The sequence below is a fragment of the Panthera onca genome, chromosome C2 (genome assembly GCF_046562875.1).
Source record: "Panthera onca isolate mPanOnc1 chromosome C2, mPanOnc1 haplotype 2, whole genome shotgun sequence".
Taxonomy (NCBI): domain Eukaryota; kingdom Metazoa; phylum Chordata; class Mammalia; order Carnivora; family Felidae; genus Panthera; species Panthera onca.
In genome coordinates this window covers 823666-841723 of record NC_138347.1, presented here as the reverse complement: position 1 = coordinate 841723, position 18058 = coordinate 823666, and the positions used below count along the sequence as shown (strand labels likewise).

General features: G+C 57.0%; 1 protein-coding gene across 1 annotated transcript; it reads right to left on the bottom strand.

Annotated features, from left to right (window-relative positions):
* Positions 1-6160: 6160 nt before the first annotated feature.
* LCN8 (lipocalin 8) lies at positions 6161-11511 on the bottom strand. Its single transcript, XM_081796573.1, has 6 exons — positions 11413-11511; positions 7807-7937; positions 7249-7319; positions 6858-6962; positions 6687-6776; positions 6161-6588 (listed from the first exon to the last, which is right to left on the bottom strand). Exons 1-6 carry the CDS (start codon positions 11509-11511, stop codon positions 6524-6526), a joined length of 561 nt encoding a protein of 186 aa, XP_081652699.1. The 3' UTR covers positions 6161-6523.
* Between the last annotated feature and the right edge of the window lie 6547 nt (positions 11512-18058).

Here is an 18058-nt window from a genome sequence, read left to right as displayed (position 1 = left end):
GCCCACCTCCCAGCGCCATCATGTTGGGGGTCAGGATGGCAACAGGAATGCTGGGGGCAGACGCACACATTGGAACCACACAGATTGTGAGAACGGCTACGAACACCTGGCTTAACAAGATAAGAGCCACATTTGACATTACACTGTGTTCTTTAAATTCTCGTAATATAGCTGGAAACCATAAAACATGGTAGAGATAAAAAGACACCTGGGTAACCCAAATGATCTTACGGAATGCAGATTTGGGGGAAAAATATACACAGTAGGCTCTCCTGAGCCAGATTGAACAGGTTGTGCTGCAAAGGAGATGTCTTAAATCCCAGGAAAAAATCGGTTTTTGTAAATAAATGCTGTCAGGGCAACTGGGTTTCCATCTGGAAGAAGATTAAAATGAAACATATTCACCTCATACACGAGAGTAAACACCAAATGGATCAGAGATCTGACACTAAATGTGGAAATAGAACCACACGAGTAATGAATGAAATCATTGGTGAATTTCCCTATCACATGGATGTAGGAAACGGCTTTCTAATTGCATCAGTTCACTCCTGAAAGCAGAACCACCAGGAGGCATATAAATTCACAAATAAGGGATTTGGGGCAGGAGTTTGACCCCATGTCTCTGTGGGAGCTCATTCCATAAGCCCTGTAAGGCTGTCGCCTTCTGGGAATTCTGGGAAACGCCGTGCAGCTGAGGCAAATCAAGCCATTACAAACCCATAGGCCACACTAACTTGCATCAAAATCCAGATGTAATTTTTAAAAAAAGTATTGATAAATAACCTGTCTGTATTTTTTAAACTTTTTTATAGCCAAAACAAGCCACAAACAAAGTCAAAAGATGAATGACAGATCTGGAGAAAGTATTTCCAACATATATCACATGCAAGGGCTAATAGCCATGCTCTATAAGGAACTTTTAAAAATTTAAGAAAAAGGGCACCTGAGTGGCTCAGTCAGTTAAGTGTCCAACTTTGCCTCAGGTCAGGATCTCACAGTTCCTGAGTTCAAGCCCCACATTGGGCTCTGCACTGGCAGCGTGGAGCCTGCTTGAGACTCTGTCTCTCCCTCTCTGTCTCTCTGCCTCTCTGCCCCTCCCCCACTCTCTCTCTCTCTCTCTCTCTCTCTCTTGAAAATAGTTAAAAATTAAAGAAAAAAGGGCCAAAAACTCATCAGAAAAATGGACAAATGACATAACCAGATAATTCATGCAAAAAAAATTAAAGTGATGCCTAAACATACAAAAAGATGTTTGCTATGAATTGTGTCCCCCCCAAATTTCTCTGCTTAAGTCCTGACCCCAACACCTCAGAATGCAGCACTATTTAGAGATGGAGCCTTTGAAGAGGGATTAAATCAAAACGAGGTCATACAGGTTAAACGTAACTGGGGTCCTTATGAGAAGAGATTAAGACACAGACACACACACAGGGGAGACCACGTGGGGACACGGGGAGGAGATGGCCGTGAGAGAGGCCTCAGGAGGACACAACCCAGCCACGCCTGCATCTCAGACTCCAGCCTCCAGAGCTGGGACAGAATCCACCTCTGATGTTTAGGGCCGTGGTCCTTCGTGAGGGCAGCCCCGATGAACGGAGACGGTCTCCATTTTCATTCACCGTCGGAGACGCGCAAATTAAAACAACACCGATAACTGGTTATCACCTATCACCCGGCGAAAAGTCGAAGAGCTTGGCCACAGCACACGCTCCCTGGCCAGGCCGTGGGGCCCCGAGCATGCCACGTTTGGCTCTTCAGACCGCAAAAGGGTACAATTCCTATACAGGGAAACATGGCGACATCTAACAAAACCCATTTATCTTCTGATCTAGAACCCCGCTCAGGAACTTACCCTAAAGAATCACCTGCCATGACACAAAAAATGGATGTGCGCGGTGCTCACTCACCGAAGCACTGTTTCTAACGGAAAGCCGTTGGAAGCCACCTAAATGGCCACGCACGGGAGCTTGGTTGGCGCAAAGACGGTGTGCCCGCAGCGGAGCCCTACGCGGGCACGCACGCAGTGGGAAGGCTCCGTGAACTGGTGTCGGGTGACGTGACACGCGGGTGTACCGTCAAGTGAAAGAACAAAGTGCCAAAGGGCACGCGAAGCGGGCGGGTGAGACTCAGAACGTGTGTGTCTGCCTCCTTCTGCCAGAAGAAACCCAGAACGGAGAAATCGGAGTCTAAGGAGTGTGACCCCCCCCCCCCCAGGGGCAGGTAGGGTAGGTAGGGCCGGGGAGGAAGTTAACCCCCCTCCCCCTGCATGCCTCCTTGGTGTCGCTTTGACTTTGGGATCTGGGTAACCTATTACATCAAAAGCAAACGAGTGGGATTCAACCGCACAGGGGCGCCTGGGAGGCTCCGGCAGTTGAGCGTCCGACTTCGGCTCAGGTCATCATATTGGAGTTCACAAGTTCGAGCCCCGCATCGGGCTCTGTGCTGACAGCTCGGAGCCTGGAGCCGGCTGCAGATTCCGTGTCTCCCTCTCTCTCTCTGCCCCTCCCCATCTCGCACTCCATCTGTCTCTCTCTGTCAAAAATAAACAAACATCTAAAACTTTAAAAGGAGTCAAACTGTATAATAGTCGAATGACGTAATACCCGAACGGGGTCAGCGGAATCAGCCCTGATTTTTTCTGTATATTCTCAGGCTAAAGAGTAAAGGAACTCCAAACAAACCCTGAGTTCTGGATTTTCTGAGGCTCGTCCTTCGCGGCGGTTTGGGGGAGCAAGCCCGAAACGGCTTTCTGTGCGCTCCGGGATGCGTCAGAGGGCGGCGGTCTTCTCAGGGTTGGAAAGCGGGGGGCATCTCTCTGCCGAGGCTAAGCCCATGCCAGCCCAGTGAGGAGGGAGCGGGGGGCACCTGGCTCTCGGATCTTGCTTTCTCAACACCGCTCTCTGCAAGAAGGAGCCGGCTCCGTGGGGGGATGACTCCAGGGTGGGGTCACGGACAACAGGAGAGGACTAGGAGTGTTTCCAGTAAACACTTGTTTGAGGAATCAGGGAAGTGTGTCAAAAGGACTCAGCGGCTGTCCGGGAGGAGCCCCCACTGGACAGATCTGGACGGGTTTGCGCCTCTAGAGGAAAGAAGGGAGCGTTCCTGGGTCCGTACTGACAGGCAAGAAACACGTGGCGGAGAAGCAAAGTCTTGCGATCACGGGAGGTCACTGACCCTCTGTCCCCGCTGAGCGCGCTCTCCCGGCATCCCCTGCGCCGCCGTCCTCCCCGCGGACCTCGGGGGGCGTCGCCCACAATTTCCCTCTGCCTGAGGAACACGCTAGCAGTAATTTATTGTGCCGCAGGTAAACGAGGGACAAATTCCCTCCACGTTGATTTCTCGAAGCGTAGCTTTATTGGAGCCCCCGGGGGCTCAGTCGGCTAAGCATCCGACTCGTGATTTCGGCTCAGGTCAGGATGTCACAGTTCATGGGTTTGCGCCCCGCGTCGGGCTCTGCCCTGAATCAGCTTGGGATTCTCTCCCTCTCTCTCTTTCCGCCCCTCCCCTGCTTGTGCCCCCCACCCCAAGAATAAACACATAAATTTTAAAAATACACTTAAAAAGCATAGCTTTATTTCCCAGAACTCTGAGTGGGTTTCAGAGACGTGCCTGCGTCCCGTGCCACGAGAAGCCAGCTGTCACGGCCTCTGTCTGTAAAGCGCCTTTTCTCTGTGGCTCCGTGAACGTCGTCTCCAAGCCGCTGTGTCCACTTGAGCACGATGTCCCTGGGGGTGGTTTCTTTCATCCTGCTCTGGCTTCCCTGCGCCCGGGATGTGTTCAGTCAAGTGGGCATGTCTTCGCCTCTATTTCTTCAAATCTTTTTTGCCCAATTTTCACTCCCTTCTCTTCCTGGGAGTACTTCACACGCCCAACCCTGGCCGCTGGCGGTCATTCTCTGCTCCTCAGCTTGGACAGCCTGTGCCGGCGTGTCCCGGGCTCACGGCCACTGGCTCGTGCCCCCTGCGGTCCCCTACGCCCGTCCGGGCAAGCTTTCGTCTCGGCTGCTGTGCCACGCGGCGCTGGTGTCCCCGCCTGGCTCTCCTGATGGCCTCCGTCGCGCTGCTCCCCGGCCCCGTTGGCTCGCTCGTTCTGGGTTCGTTAGCCAGCTGTTTAATTCTGCCATCTCGTCGGCGAGTTAGTCCCTTGAGCCTGCCTTCCTTCCGTCCCTTTGTGTCCGTACCAGGCCGCTCTCCACCTGTCTTCTCCCTCCGCCCACGGATCTTCTCCGGCTCACTTTTGATTTTATTTTTTTTTAATGTTTATTCATTTTTGAGACAGAGACAGAGCGTGAACAGGGGAGGAGCAGAGAGAGAGGGAGACACAGAATCTGAAGCACAGAGCCCGACGCGGGGCTTGAACTCGTGAACTGTGAGATAATGACTCGAGCCGGTCAGATGCTCAACCAACCGAGCCGCCCAGGCGCCCCCGGGTCACATTTAGCAGCGCTCCTGTTCGTTGTGTGCAGCTCAGCCCGTCCTTTTCTGTTTCCTCGTACGTCCGGCAGCGTGTGCGCTTAGGACGCAGTGCGGAGGCCCTGGACCCAGAGTCAGCCTCTGAATCCCGCTGGCTTTTGTTAGGGACTGAATCGCGTCTCCAGAAATGCAACTGTTGAAGCCTTAATCCTCACTGTGGCTGTGCCTGGAGACGGGGCCTCTGAGGGGGTGACGGGGTGGAGGGAGGTCGTGAGGGTAGGACCGGCGCCCTTCTGAGAGGAGGGAGGCAAGACACAGAGGTCTCTCCGGGGTGTGTGGGGCAGGGGCCTGGAGAGGGCACAGCCGGAAGCCCACGGGCTCCAGGCCGGAAGAGGGCTCTCAGCAGAGACCAACCCATCAGCAGCCGGGTCTCGGGCTTCCAACTTCCAGATGTGTGAGAGATAAACTCTTGGTGTCGCACTGCTCCCCCAGCCCCACCGCCCCCACTTCAGGCCCGTGGAGCTTGTGGCGGCTGCCCGAGCCGGTGAGCCCACCGGCACACGGACCACCTAGCACTGCGAGTTTCGGGCGGACAGATGCGTGGAAGGTCCCAGTTGTCCCCTCTAATCTGTCAGGGGCAGCTTCGAGCAACATGGGTCTTTCGGGAGCCTGGCTCGGGATTTGGTCCGGCAGGTCCCGGGCAGGCCCCCGCCTCGGGCAGGCCTCCCTCCAGGCAGGCCTTGGTGGAAGGTGCTGGACGCCTGAGCGGGGGCGGTTTCTGCTGGGGCTGGGCCGGTCCCCACCAGCCCCCCTGCACTGCTTGGCCTCACCCGTGAGGCAGCTGCTCCCTGGGAGCCTGGTCATCCTAGGCTGAGACCTTCCCCACTTTCTCTGCCCTGACCAGGACACCCTGTCTGCCCTGTGGTCTCAGCCCCAGCTGATGGAAAGGAAGTGGGGCCATCAGTCAGTGTAGGACATGGGGTGACAGAGTACATGAGGGGACCCGGACACTGAAAGGGCTGAGCTGACCACGCAGGGGAGGGTGGGAGGAAGCCAGCGGGTGGACAGAAGAGCAGCCTTGACTGGAGGACTTTGGACTGCATGCCTGTGGGATCTGACTTTGGGGCAAGAGGGAGCCATGGGAGAATGTAGGCAGAAATGCAGTGTGGTCCCCTTTCATCTGAGAGACTAAACCAGCAGCTCAGCTCAAGGATGCCTGGCTCGGGGCCGCTCAGGCTCTCTGGGAGCGGGACGGTGGTGGGAGGATGGTTGCGGGGCCCCCACACCCGGGCAGCCTGGCTCGTGGGCCCCGAGCAGGGCAGGGCCGGGTGAGACCCTCAGGGCGGGAAAGGGGGAGGTTCCGGGGGCTGTCACCCTGCATCTGAGCTGTGTGGCCCCCGGGCCCCACAGGGAAGGAAACACGGGACAGACGGGGAGCCAGCCTGCCCAGAGGCGACCCCCCAGCCCAGTCCTATCTGGGCAAAGGTCCAGCCAGGGACGGGACCTGAGTGGTTCACACGCGCCATCGTTCACGGTGAACAAACACGCAACACTTAGCTTTGCTGCTGCTTCACGGAAGTCATGGGACACACACCCACTGCACCCACCTGTCACCCCCTGGGCCCGCCTCCCCAAGAAAGACACTCAGGGCAGTGGGCTTGGCATGGGGTTTATTCGGAGCGGGTGCAAGCCGTCCCCTGGGGCCAAGGCAGGCCAGGCGGGCGGGGGCTCGACCATGCTGGCCTGGGGTCAGGGGATCCTCTAGATCAGCTCCTGAGACACAGAAGGGCAGGGCCTCAGGGCAGTGGTTGGGGCCACAGGTGGGAGCCCGTGTCTTAGCTGCATGACTGTGAGCAGCCTCCCTGGGCCTCAGTTTCTCTACCTGCAAAGCAGGGTCATAGTCCCCCACCTCTCGGGGCTCAGGCAGGGGATGGGCCAGCACAGTGGGAACCTGAGACACAAGGTCTGTGTCCCCACCCGGGTGGGACGTACCGGCTCCGCCTCTCCCCTTCCCTCTCCCAGCCCTGTCCTCAGTCCCCCAGCCTCCAGGGTCCCCATCTGGCAGCGTGGATCCAGAGTGACCCAGGGCCCCTGTCAGGCCGGGAGACTCAGCCTGGGGGCTCGGCGCAGCGGGGGGCGAGGCTCACCTCCTTCAGGAGCTTGGCACACCTCCCTGCGGGACAGGGGAGCGTGAGGTGCTGTGGGATTGGCCCCCGGATCCCACCCTCGGGGTCCCCAGCCCCACCCCCGCCCGGAAGGCCCGGGGCTCACCGTGCCGGGCCACCAGGTACAGCCCTACATCAGCTGTCAACTCCCGGAACCTCCAGAAGCCTGGTCCGTACTCGTCCTCGAGGCTCCGAGCTGTGGGGACACCAGGGGGCTGGGCTGGGCCGTCCCCGGGACGCGGGAGCGAGGCCAGCCCCCACCGTGGGGTGTGCTTACTAAAGTATTTGAGCACGTGGAAATCCTGGCCCTGCCAGTGCAGGGACACCCTCAGAATGGCGTACCGCTCATAGTCCATGTCTATCACGTGGATCTCCCTGTGGCCTGGGGGGTGGGGGGAGGAGAGCCCGCGTGCACCGGGTTGGGCAGGGTCTGACTCCATCCTGTCCCCGCCCAGCATCCAGACCCTCCAGTAATACCAGGCAGAGGGCCGGGGGGACCCAGGCCTTGAACGATGGCCCAGTTTGTGCTGAGAGAATGGGAGAGTCTGGGGCATGAGGAGGAGCGCAGGGAACAGCATGAGGAACAGTGCAGGAAACGGCAAGGCCGAGGAGAGCTGGCGTGCAGGGCCAGGGGGTGGTAACTGTGACAACCGGGCAGCGGTTCTTACCAGGAAATACAAATCTCCCCGAAACATCGGTTTCTGAGCCCACTATTTTTTCTGTCTCACAACTTCCTGAGCTGGAAGGGAGCAGAGGGCTCGTTAGGGAAAGGCCGGCCCGCGTTCCTTGTGCCGGGCCCCATCACAGGGGTGCGGAGAGGGCAATGCGTCTTCAGAAAGGGCTCCAGCAGCGGATCCATACCCAGGAGGGCCTGGGGCAGGCTGAGGGTGGCGGAGGGGCGGAGCCGGGGCCCCGCCAGCCTCTGCCCCCCGGGTCTGTGACCCCCAGGGGCCCCAGCACTGTTTTCTCTCTTTTCAGTTAATGGGGTTTTTTCAAAACTCTACGCTTATCTTCAGGTCTAGGAGCAGATCGACGTGTGGCAGCTGTGGGAGCCTGGGTTGCGGGGCTGGGGAAGCGGGTCAAGGTCTGGTGTTTTGGACACAGCGGGGACCGGTCCACCAAAGGGACACCGTCCAGCTCCCGCAGCTACAGCCGGTGCAGTCTGGGGCTGGCCTCACGTGCCTGTTCCTGCCGGAGCTCCCGGGAACCCTCCTGGGGCCCCTCACCTGTCGTACGCAGCCTTCACCGTCAGCTCATCTCCACTCAAGGTCAGGAACAAGGCCTCCAGCCTCTTTGGGGTCTTTAGCTCCAGGTTTTGGCTGGAGGCCACACCAACTTCTCGCCAAAATCCTACAATCTAGACAGAGAAGCCGGAGCCCCGTCCAAGGGAGCAGAGCCCACACCTGGGCAGGTCTGAAAGGTCAACAAGCCCTTGTGGCAAAGCGACGGTCACCACCCTCCTGACAAGCCCCTCTGGCCCATCAGACGGCGATGCCCTGTCCTTGGGGCCAGGACACCAGGGGCAGCGCCGCTGGAGCCCAAAAGACAGGAGGGGGCAGCCAGCAACCGTCCCCCGCAGGAAGGGCACAGCTGGGGGAGGGGACTTCTGCCTTTGGACACCCGCCCGGAGCCCAGAACTTCCATCTGAAACTCAGAAACTGATCGCTTTGCAAGAGAAAAGAATTCGTGTCCCCAACATCTGTCATCTCTAGGCCTTCTGGTGTGCTCCTGACTCAGCAGCCAACACAGACTGGCGAAGAAGCATCTAGACGGGAACCAAAGGCCCCACGCTGGGAAAGCCTCTTCTGGGTGCCACGGGGTGTGGCGCCATGGATGGTGGGGGCGACCCCACCAATCCGGGAGCAGGAGGTGACCACACTGAGCCCCGGTCCCTGGAGACCCCGCAGGGCCAGCCGGCCTGCCCACAGGAAACGCTCAGGGAGGGCTCTGGCCCTGCCGGTCCCTGGGTCCTTGCTCTCGCACCCCGTCTCCAGGAGAGGCTCGTGCCCTCAGCAACCTGGGTGGGCCCTGGGGCCCCCGGGGTGGCTGCTGTGGCATCGGCTGGGGGCTGGAGGGACAGAGGCGGGGCCGGCGGAGCGGACACGCAGGCCCCTCCCTGCCCGACCTGTCCACGTAAGACAGAAGAGCCACCTTGTGTAGATTGAGGTCCTGCGTGGCCGTCTCCACCTGCACTAGGACAGTGCCCAGGATGACACTCAGCAGCCCCACGTCCGTCGCCGCTCACGGAGCCTCTGCTGCCCCAGCACCTGGGTTTATATCGGGACGGTGTTGCGCAAGCTCCCAGGGACACCGCGCACCTGGAGCGCGGTCCAGGCCCGGTGACACCCACGGCCCCACGGTGGGCCCACCTGGGGTCCCCGAGAGGAGGAGGGAGGAGGCCCCCCACCCCCATGGGGTGGCTCAGGACCACAGCCCCAAGCCCGAGGGGCATGCTGGGCCCAGGCCCCACGGGCTCAGAACAGCTTTCTCTTTCTGGCTCTTTCAGATCAGCCTTGGGACAGTGAGGAAACGTCCTGACGGCCGGGTACATCCGGCCGGCGCAGCACCGAGCCGATGGGGGCCCTGCCCTCCAGGTGGGGAAATGAATGAGGGGTCCCTCTCCCCGCGGAGGTCTCCGGGGAGGAGGCACAGAGCCCCGGTGAGGGGGAGGACTCATGGGAGATTCTGGGGGGGGGCCGAGGCTCGGGGACCTCTGCAGACACCTTCCTATGGCCTGTGTCCTCTGCCACCGTGACAGGAACCAGGCCAGACCCCACGTCCATCCCCCACCGGACTCACTCAGGCCTCGGTGCACAGCCAGGTAAGACCCGGAGCCCAGAAGGCCGGCCCGAGAGCGGCCCTGTCTTGCTGACGCTGACCAGGACACGAGCCAGGACACGAGCCAGGGTGGTGGGACCCAGCCCCACCTCCTCCCCATCTGGACCCCCCCCCCAACTTTAGTTTATCCCAGATAAACTATCCCAGATTTAGTTTATCCCAGATGCTTCGTGAACAGCAGCCCCGGCCCCACCAGCTGTGTGACTCAGGGCAAGTTGCGCTGCCTCGGTTTCCCCATGTGTACTGGTGGCAAAGCAGAGGGACAGTGCCACGTGACCAGGAGGGGTCTGAGGCTGCATCCTGGTTCTTGACCAGTAGGAGGGACCCTTCCCAGCTTCGGGGCCAGAAAAGCCCACCCTGGAATGGCCCCAGGCTTGGTCAGCCGAAGGGGAGGTCCCACCCACCAGGGGGACCGGCCACCTTGGACCCAGGACACTGCCCTCCCACAAAGGCTGTCAGTTTAGGGTCAGGCAGGTGTGGAAAGGTCAAGCTAGGATGGGGCGGCCCAGGGCTGGCAGGCACGCCTGAGACCGGGAGGGGAGTGTGGGGGCATCGACACAGCGGGGGCAGCGGGGCCCCGAGGAGGCTGAGGACCTGCCGATCTGAGCCCCAGGCTGCTCCTGGTCCAGACTAACAGGAGAGGGCCCCCCAGGACATGCTTGGCCGGGCAGGAGAGGGAGGACAGGAAGCGCGGGGGACACTGTCTGTGGATAAGCAGGAGCAGGGCTAGGACGGATGTCCCTCATCTGATGTGGCTGAAGGCCTCCAGCTCCAGCCCGCGAGCCATGAAGCAGGACCGCCGATACCTTCCTGCTCCACCCCCGCCCCCGCCCCTGCCCCTTTGAAGTGTGTTCACTGGATGCAGCTCTAGCGGGGGGGACGGCAGCGGCCAGGGCCCCAGGGAGGGCTCTCCTGCCCCCTACACTCCCCACTCCTGTTTGTCAGTTATTCAAACCTTTGAATCACCTTATTCTGGCATTTGGGGTAGTGGGACGTATGGGCTACGTAACACCATAAGCTTTATAGATCCTATTTTTCTATTTATGAACTGGAGTAGTAGTTTTATCAACAGGGTCCTATAGTCATAGCTAGAAAGAGAAAGATAAGGGGTCCCGCAAGGGCACTTAGGAGAGTCGTTAGCCAAGACGACCAGGAGAATATAGACTCATACCAATTTTGATTAATTCATCTTTGCCTTTCTCTTTCCTCTAGTCGTTGTCTGACCTGACTCAAGCTCTGCTTGATGATTCCTGAATTAATGACATAAAAACAGCATTGTTCCCCAAGGGCCATCCGAAACCCTCCTTGTTGTAACAATAACAGGTCTAAGCCCCTCCGGTTTTGAAGTACCACCTTGACTAAAGAGTTTACGGATTCAGACAGTTTATCGACATTCCTTTCTAATTCTGATATATCCTGATCAATTTGTTTGTTTAGTAATTTGAAGTTCTGATCCCCTGTGATGAGAGCGGCAGTACTTACACCAATGAATCCTGCAACCCCCTGTCCTACAAAGAGGGGCACTAAGATGATAGAAACGGGTTCCCTCGTAAATCGAGACTGGGGAACGAAACCTAGGTGTTGGTTTGAGATTTCCGCCCATTGTTCATCTCCCAGTTTTGGAAGCAAGGGAGGTGGTCTTCCAAATAGGATTTCGGGGGGGGGGGGGGAATGCCCTTCTTACGTAAGGTATATAGCATCCTCTGAGGAGGGCAACAGGAAGGAGGCCTACCCAGTTTTTGCAAGTTTCTGGAATTAATTCAGTCAATGTTTCTTTTAGAGTTCTATTCATTCTTTCTACTTGCCCTGAACTTTGGGGGTGGTAGGCACAATGTAATTTCCAATTTATTTGTAAGCTTTTGGCCAACATTTTAGATATCTGGGCCATTATCTGACCCCAGACCAATAGGGATGCCACACCAGGGAACCAATTCATTGAGTAATTTCTTAACCACTCTCTGAGCTGACTCTGTTCTCGTGGGTAAAGCCTCTACCCATCCAGAGAAGGTGTCCACTAGAACGAGGAGATAACGATAGCCATAGAGTCCATGTTTCATCTCAGTGAAGTCAAGTTCCCCTATTTCTCCAGGCATCTGTCCGCGTCGTCTCTGCCCTGAAAAATTAAACTTGGGAGATGGGTTAGTCTGAGCACAGGCTTTGCATCGGTCTACTAGGCTTTTTATGGTTTTATTAAGGTTTGGGATAAAATAGTCCCTTTGGGCTAGTTCAGACAACTTGGTTGCCCCTAGATGTGTAGGGCTGTGGACTTGCGGGAACCAGGTCCCTCCTATAGCTCCTGGCATGAAGATACGTCCATCCTCGAGGTGATACCAATGCTGGTCATGTCTTTTTGCCCTCTAGGTCTTCATCAGGCGTAGCTCTTCTTTGGTATAAGACGGTCCCGTGGGGAGAAAGCGTGGGGGCAGCAGAGGCAAAATCTTAATCGGAAGAACATCTCTTTCTGCTGTGGCCTTTGCTGTTGCGTCAGCAGAGGCGTTTCCTTCTGCTTGGGGCGAGTCTGCCTTTTGGTGGCTCTTGCAGTGTATAATAGCCACCTTTTTAGGAAGCCATCAGGCTTCCAGTAGGGCCAGGATTTCTTTTTTATTTTTAACTTCCTTCCCTCCTGATGTTAACAGTCCTCTTTCCTTACGTAGAGCTCCATGAACCTGGGCGGTGGCGAAGGCGTACCTGCTACCCGTGAAAATGTTCACCGTTTTTCCCTTTGCCCATCTGAGGGCCTGGGCGAGGGCTATCAGCTCTGCTTTTTGGGCAGAAGTGTCGTGCTCCGGGACGTGGGCCCAGAGAACCTGGTCCTGAGTCACTACAGCTGCACCTGCATATCCGATTCCATCTTTGACAAGACTGCTGCCATCAGTGAACAGCTCGAAGTCCACCTTTGACAGAGGTTGATCTCTTAAGTCCCCCCTCAGTCCCGTAAGAGTACTCACGGTTTCGAAGCAATCGTGGGGTGGGGCCTCTGAGTCCCTATCAGGCAGCAACGTGGCTGGATTCAAAGCCTCTGTCTGCAGGAAAGTGATGCATGGAGGGTCTAGAAGCAATACCTGATCCTGGACGATTCACGCATTAGAGATCCATCGGTCTGGTGGGGAGCGCAGCAGTGATGCTACTGGGTGAGGTCCTGTGATCTGAAGGTCTTGTCCAAGCGTTGGTTAGTCCAAGTGTGAGGACCCCTTTCACAATTGCCCGGATCTCATGCACAAATAGTTGGAAGGGTTTGGTAATAGCAGGTAAAGCGAGGGCCGGGGCTTGGGTGAGGGCGCTCTTGATCTGCTCAAAAGCCCTATCTTCTTGTTCTCCCCAGACCATCTCGGTTCCTTCACCCCCAGTGGCAGAGTACAGGGGTTTTGCCATTTCAGCGCAACCGGGTATCCAGAGGCGGCAATACCCAGCGGCCCCTAGGAACTCCCTGATCTGCCTTTAGTTGTGGGTTTAGGAATGTTGAGGATAGCTTGGATTCTTTCCGGCCCCAGCGATCGCTTGCCTTCATGCAGTTGGTAGCCCAAGTATATTACAGAGTCCAAGCAAATTTGCGCCTTTTTTGCAGAAACTTTATATCCCAGGACATCCAATTCCCTTAGCAGGTCCTCCATAGCCTTTGTGCAGCTCTCTAAGGAGTCAGCGGCTAGGAGCAAGTCATCTACATGTAACAGCGTAACATCTGGGTGGCTCTCCCGGTAGGAGACCAAATCCCTTCGAAGAGCCTCATCAAAAAGAGTAGGGGAGTTTTTAAACCCTTGGGGCATTTATCTTTCCAATGTCCTTCTTTTTTGCAATAAGTACATTGATTTTTTCCCAACGTTGCTCGTTGCTCGGGGTCCTTTCTGGCGGGGTTGAGGCCTCCCCTGTCCTTTGCTGTTACCGGGTGGTTTTCCCCAGGCTGCTACGAGGACCTTCCCTATTTCCTTCCCTTGCACGATGGCAGGGCTGTCTCTGTTCTGAAAAACTCGCTGGGCTATTTCTACCAACTCTGAAATTACCTTTCCTTCGAATCCTTCTAATTTTTGGAGTTTTTACGGATGTCTGGGGCCAACTGAGAATCGAAATCCGTATTAATAGTTTTTCGGTTCTCTGTTGCCTCAGGATCAATAGGAGAATATAAGCGGTAAGCCTGGTAAAGCCTTTCTAAGAAGGCTACAGGTGACTCATCGGTCCTTGGACCGTGTCATGAATTTTTGTCAGATCGGTGGGCTTTTGTGCCGCTGCGCGAAGCCCCTTTAACAGAATCTGGCGATACTGGGGTGGACGCTCCCTACCGTCATCCATGTTAGGGCCCCACTGGGGCGGCACGCAAGGAAAAATGTGCTCAATTCCGTGAAGGTCTGTGGTAGGCATTCCATCCGGGCCAAGGACTGCTCTCGCGGCTTCCCGGAGCACTCGGGCCCTTTCCTCGGAAGTCAGTAAGACCTGCAAGAGTTGGTGACAATCTTCCCAAGAGTGTAAGTGGGTGGTGAAAATAGAGCTCAATAAGTCAATTAGGCCCTGGGGGTTTTCAGAGAAAGGCGGGTTCTGAGTTTTCCAGTTGTAGAGGTCCATGGTGGAGAAAGGAGTGTAGACAAGCATCGGGCGTGTTGGCTGCCTGTCTGGACCAGGAGCCAGAGCTGTTTGCCTAAGAGGAAGGATGGGAACTGGGGCATCAGAGGACTGGTGTTCTTCTCTATAGAGGGCTCCTGATCCGGTATGTGGGGGATTAGTCAAAGGATCTCCTTCGGCTTTTGGTTCCTGGGGAGCTAGTGGGGTCTGTGGATAAGGAGGTGGTCCCTGAAGATCAGGTAACAAGTCCCCACCTTCAGGTATCTCCTGAAGCACTGGGTAAAGCCTCTTTGAAGGCTGAGTGATGGGAAGCAAGGGTTTGGAGTTTGGAGGAGAGCAGGAAGGGGAGTGGGAAAGGGAGATCCCAGATGACGGCTTTTGGCCATTTCTGGCACTCTCTCAGCCAGGAAGGTGGGTTTTCTAGGAGGTCGACCCAAGTCACAGCATATGGCTCCCGGTCGGGACGAACATCATGACAAATCCTGCAGACGGCATAAGCAAGGTTAAGATTATAGGAGCCCTCTGGGGGCCAGTCAACCCCAGAGAGTGTCGGCCAGTCCAGTTGCCAATATGTCCGCAGCCAGGATGGCTTTAAGTTAAAGCCATAGTTCTTTCCTATTTTTCTGAAACCAGAGAAGTTATTTAGCATGCATTTAAGGGGGGAGCAAGGCTCGGACGAAGACTGACCCATGACAGAGGCTAAACAGTGGGTCACACCAGAGATAATGATAGGTTAACAGGAAACGTTTAACAGGGCACACAGAGCACTGAACATAGAACAAACGGCTGGGGTGATCAACCCAACCCAGACGGTCCGGAGACCCAGGCGGTGCTGGGGACATCTCCACCAGACACCAGCTAGGGGGAAGTTAAGCCCCATCCAGCCTTCCCTCCTAGAGTCAGATCCGACCAGTAACAGAAAACAGAAAATAGAAAATAGAAAATAGAAAACAGGTGCCGCCTCGCGGACCTTACTTAAGCCAGGTCTGAGAGCGGAAGGCCGGGGCCGAGGAACGTCTCTCGGGAGCTCTCCCCTAGCTGTTCCGTTTCAGCCTCCGAATTTCGGGTGGTCACAGAATCTCGGTGGGACCTCCAAATGAAACAGGGTGCTGTCGAAAAAAACTACCAGACGCCGAATAGAAGCGAAGCAAGATTTTATTCAAACCACTGGACGCCGAATAGAAGCGAGGCAAGATTTTATTCAAACCACTGGACGCCGAATAGAAGCGAGGCAAGATTTTATTCACGGCCGGGCCAAACCTGATCTCCTGATCTTAAGGAGAAAAGTACAGAGAGTGGCCCCGAACAAAGGTAGCACTGAGCTTATATGGATTTTAGCAAGTCAGAAGACGTCATTATTTGGTTAACCAATTACAATCTACAGCCTTTCATGGTAGCCAATTATATTGTGACACACAGACGTTAGTTTTGGTGGGAACCTATCAATTTAAAGTTCTTTGTCCTAAGAGGGTTTAAAATGACCAATCATAGTTAGACACCTAAGATGCCGTGGGGCAGCGAGTACGTGCCTTTTACATGTTGGTCTTGCCTAGGCCAGATCTTGGTAGAGGGGCTGGGGGAGCGTTTTGCATCCTAAGTGATCTATTTAGCAAGTAGGCGAGGTCACAGAAGCAAGATAGGGAGGTTAGGAACTTCCGGTAGCCCTAATAGGGAACTACAGAAGCCTTTTATCTCAATTATTCATGAAAGGTGACTTTAAGCCGAACTTATATACAATTAGCGTTCTGAGGTCTTATAAACTGACCTATTACAACATCACCTCGGCCATCTGAGGACCCCAGGCTATGGAACCGTGGTCCTGAGAGATTGCGAGCAGAGCTGGTCGGAATGGGGTGCGGCAAAGCACAGAGGCAGGTTTCCAGAAAGCTCTCCGAGGGTCCTCGGCATCCTGCCGCTTTTGACTCAAGGCCCTGATCTTTAAATTGCCAGCGACGTCGCAACGTGGGCCAGAAACACAAACATCTCTGGGCATCCACCACCACCTGAAATATTGTCCATTTCTTGTAACTTGAGGTGGGTGGAAAGAATCAGGGGCGAGGGCTCGAAGAGGGTGGTTCCTGGCCCAGACTTTGTGTTTGGGGGGTAAACGCCATGCAGACAAACCTTGGCTGAGGAGGGGACAGGTATGGGGACCCCATTGCAGGCACTGCTGTCCCGGTGATGCCGCCTCAGGGCGCCCGAGTCCACCTGCCCCTCGGGGAGCACCTGCGACCCTCCGCTCTGCCTGAGGGCTCTGTCCTGCCCCACGGGCACCTCCTCTCCTGCCAGCCGGGGCCAGCCTGCCACCCGGGAGCGCGGATACCCCGACGGCCCTGGGGACAGAGCCCGTCCGGGTACGACACCGTCTCCCAGTTGGCCCGAGCGCCAGGCCGCCACGGTGCTCCCCCTCCTCCTCCGGGCTCCCTGTACTCGTCATCCTCCGGGCTCCGTGGGCCCAAGTCCTCCTCTGATCAGGGACCACCCTGTGTCCAGTCTCCACACGCTGGGACTTGGGGCAGGTCGTCTGGACCTTCCGGACTCGTGCTTCCTTGCAGGGACATGTGCAGAGGCCTCCCTCCCAGACTCGCCAGAGGAGACCCAGCACAGGAAGATTCAGACCCTGCAAAGGAAGAGGCCACGTGGGGGACCCCGTCGGGTCGTGCTCACCGATGAGGTCCCGGTGTTCGGCACACGGCAGGGACCTGAGATCGCCGGCTGAATTAGGGAAGGAGGGAGGGAAGGAGGGAGTGAAGCAGGGAGGGAGTGAAACCACAGAAGCCGGGTCCACACACCAGGTCAGGTCAGAGGTCAGGTCAGAGGGCGTCACAGCTCGGGCCCTGGAAGAGGGCACGGGACACGTCCTTCTGTCCCTCCAGCGCCGACCTTCCTTCACGTGGGACCTGCTGACGTCCTGGATCGTCGCCACCTCCTCCGCAAACAACGCTGAGTGTTCCCGGAAGGGGGACAGCAGGCAGGGGCCAAGGAGGGGCTTCCGGAATCCTGTGCCCTGGGGGACTCTGGGACAGCCTTCCAGGTGGCTCTTTATGTCCTGCAGGCACCAGGCCACGATTCCACCTCATCTCTCAGGGAATGCGACAAGCCATCTAGAGGGCCCGTTACGTCCCCGTGTCACAGAAGGGGACACCGAGGCTAATAGCAGAGCCTGGGTCACTAGTAAGACGAGCTAGGTCAGGAAGCCCATGTCCTTGACTTTGGATTGTCCTACCCGCAGGCCTGCGTCTTGGCGTCCTGGGGCTCAGGGTCCCTCTTCCTGGGGAACCCCACCACCCGCCGAAGGCCCGCCCCCCCTGAACTCAGGGGAGCAGAGCTGACCAACCTGCCTGGGGCCGGGCATGGGGACCGGGGAAGGGCACACCCCAGGCTCCATGTGGGCTCTCCCAGTCCTGGGCCAGCCGGTCCCCTGCAGGACGAGGACTTCTCGCTGGGGACCTGCTGGGGCCTCTGCTGCCTCACATTGTCACCTGGGCTGCCGGTCCCCAGACCAGAAACCTGCCGGTCTGAAGGTGCCCAGCGCTGCCTCCCTCGGGTTTCACTTGCCCGAGTCCCTCCCCGGGACGCCCCGCATCTCTGACGCCTGCTCCCACGGACTGGGACGGGTCTGGTCTCCATCCCGGGCAACGCACTGGCTTTGGAGCGTTATTTGGCCCAGGGGCCCGTGAACCTTTCTGCCCCTGGGTCGTGAGGGACGCTCTCCCCTCTGCGGTGTGACCGTCCGGCCTTCTGCCTCTCCCGGCTTCTGTCTGGGCCACGGGGGGACCAGCCGTGTCCTGGCTGGCGTCGGGCTGTGGTGTCACAGCACAAACGGGGGTCTCCACCCCGAGACCGTGCCCATTGTCACCGAAGGGGCCTCTTTTTTCCCACCTAATCTCTAATCCATTGTGATCTCAATATCAAAGGACAAACAGTCTATTTCAAGCGACCACAAAGTACGAAAATGAATCTGTCCCGTCTGAAAAGTCGGTGCAGACCCAGAGGTATCTCTTGAGAGATTCCACTTGTAGGAAACCTCCAGAGTAGGTAACGGAACACGAAGAGAAAGCGGACTGGGGGAATCCCAGGGCCTGGCGG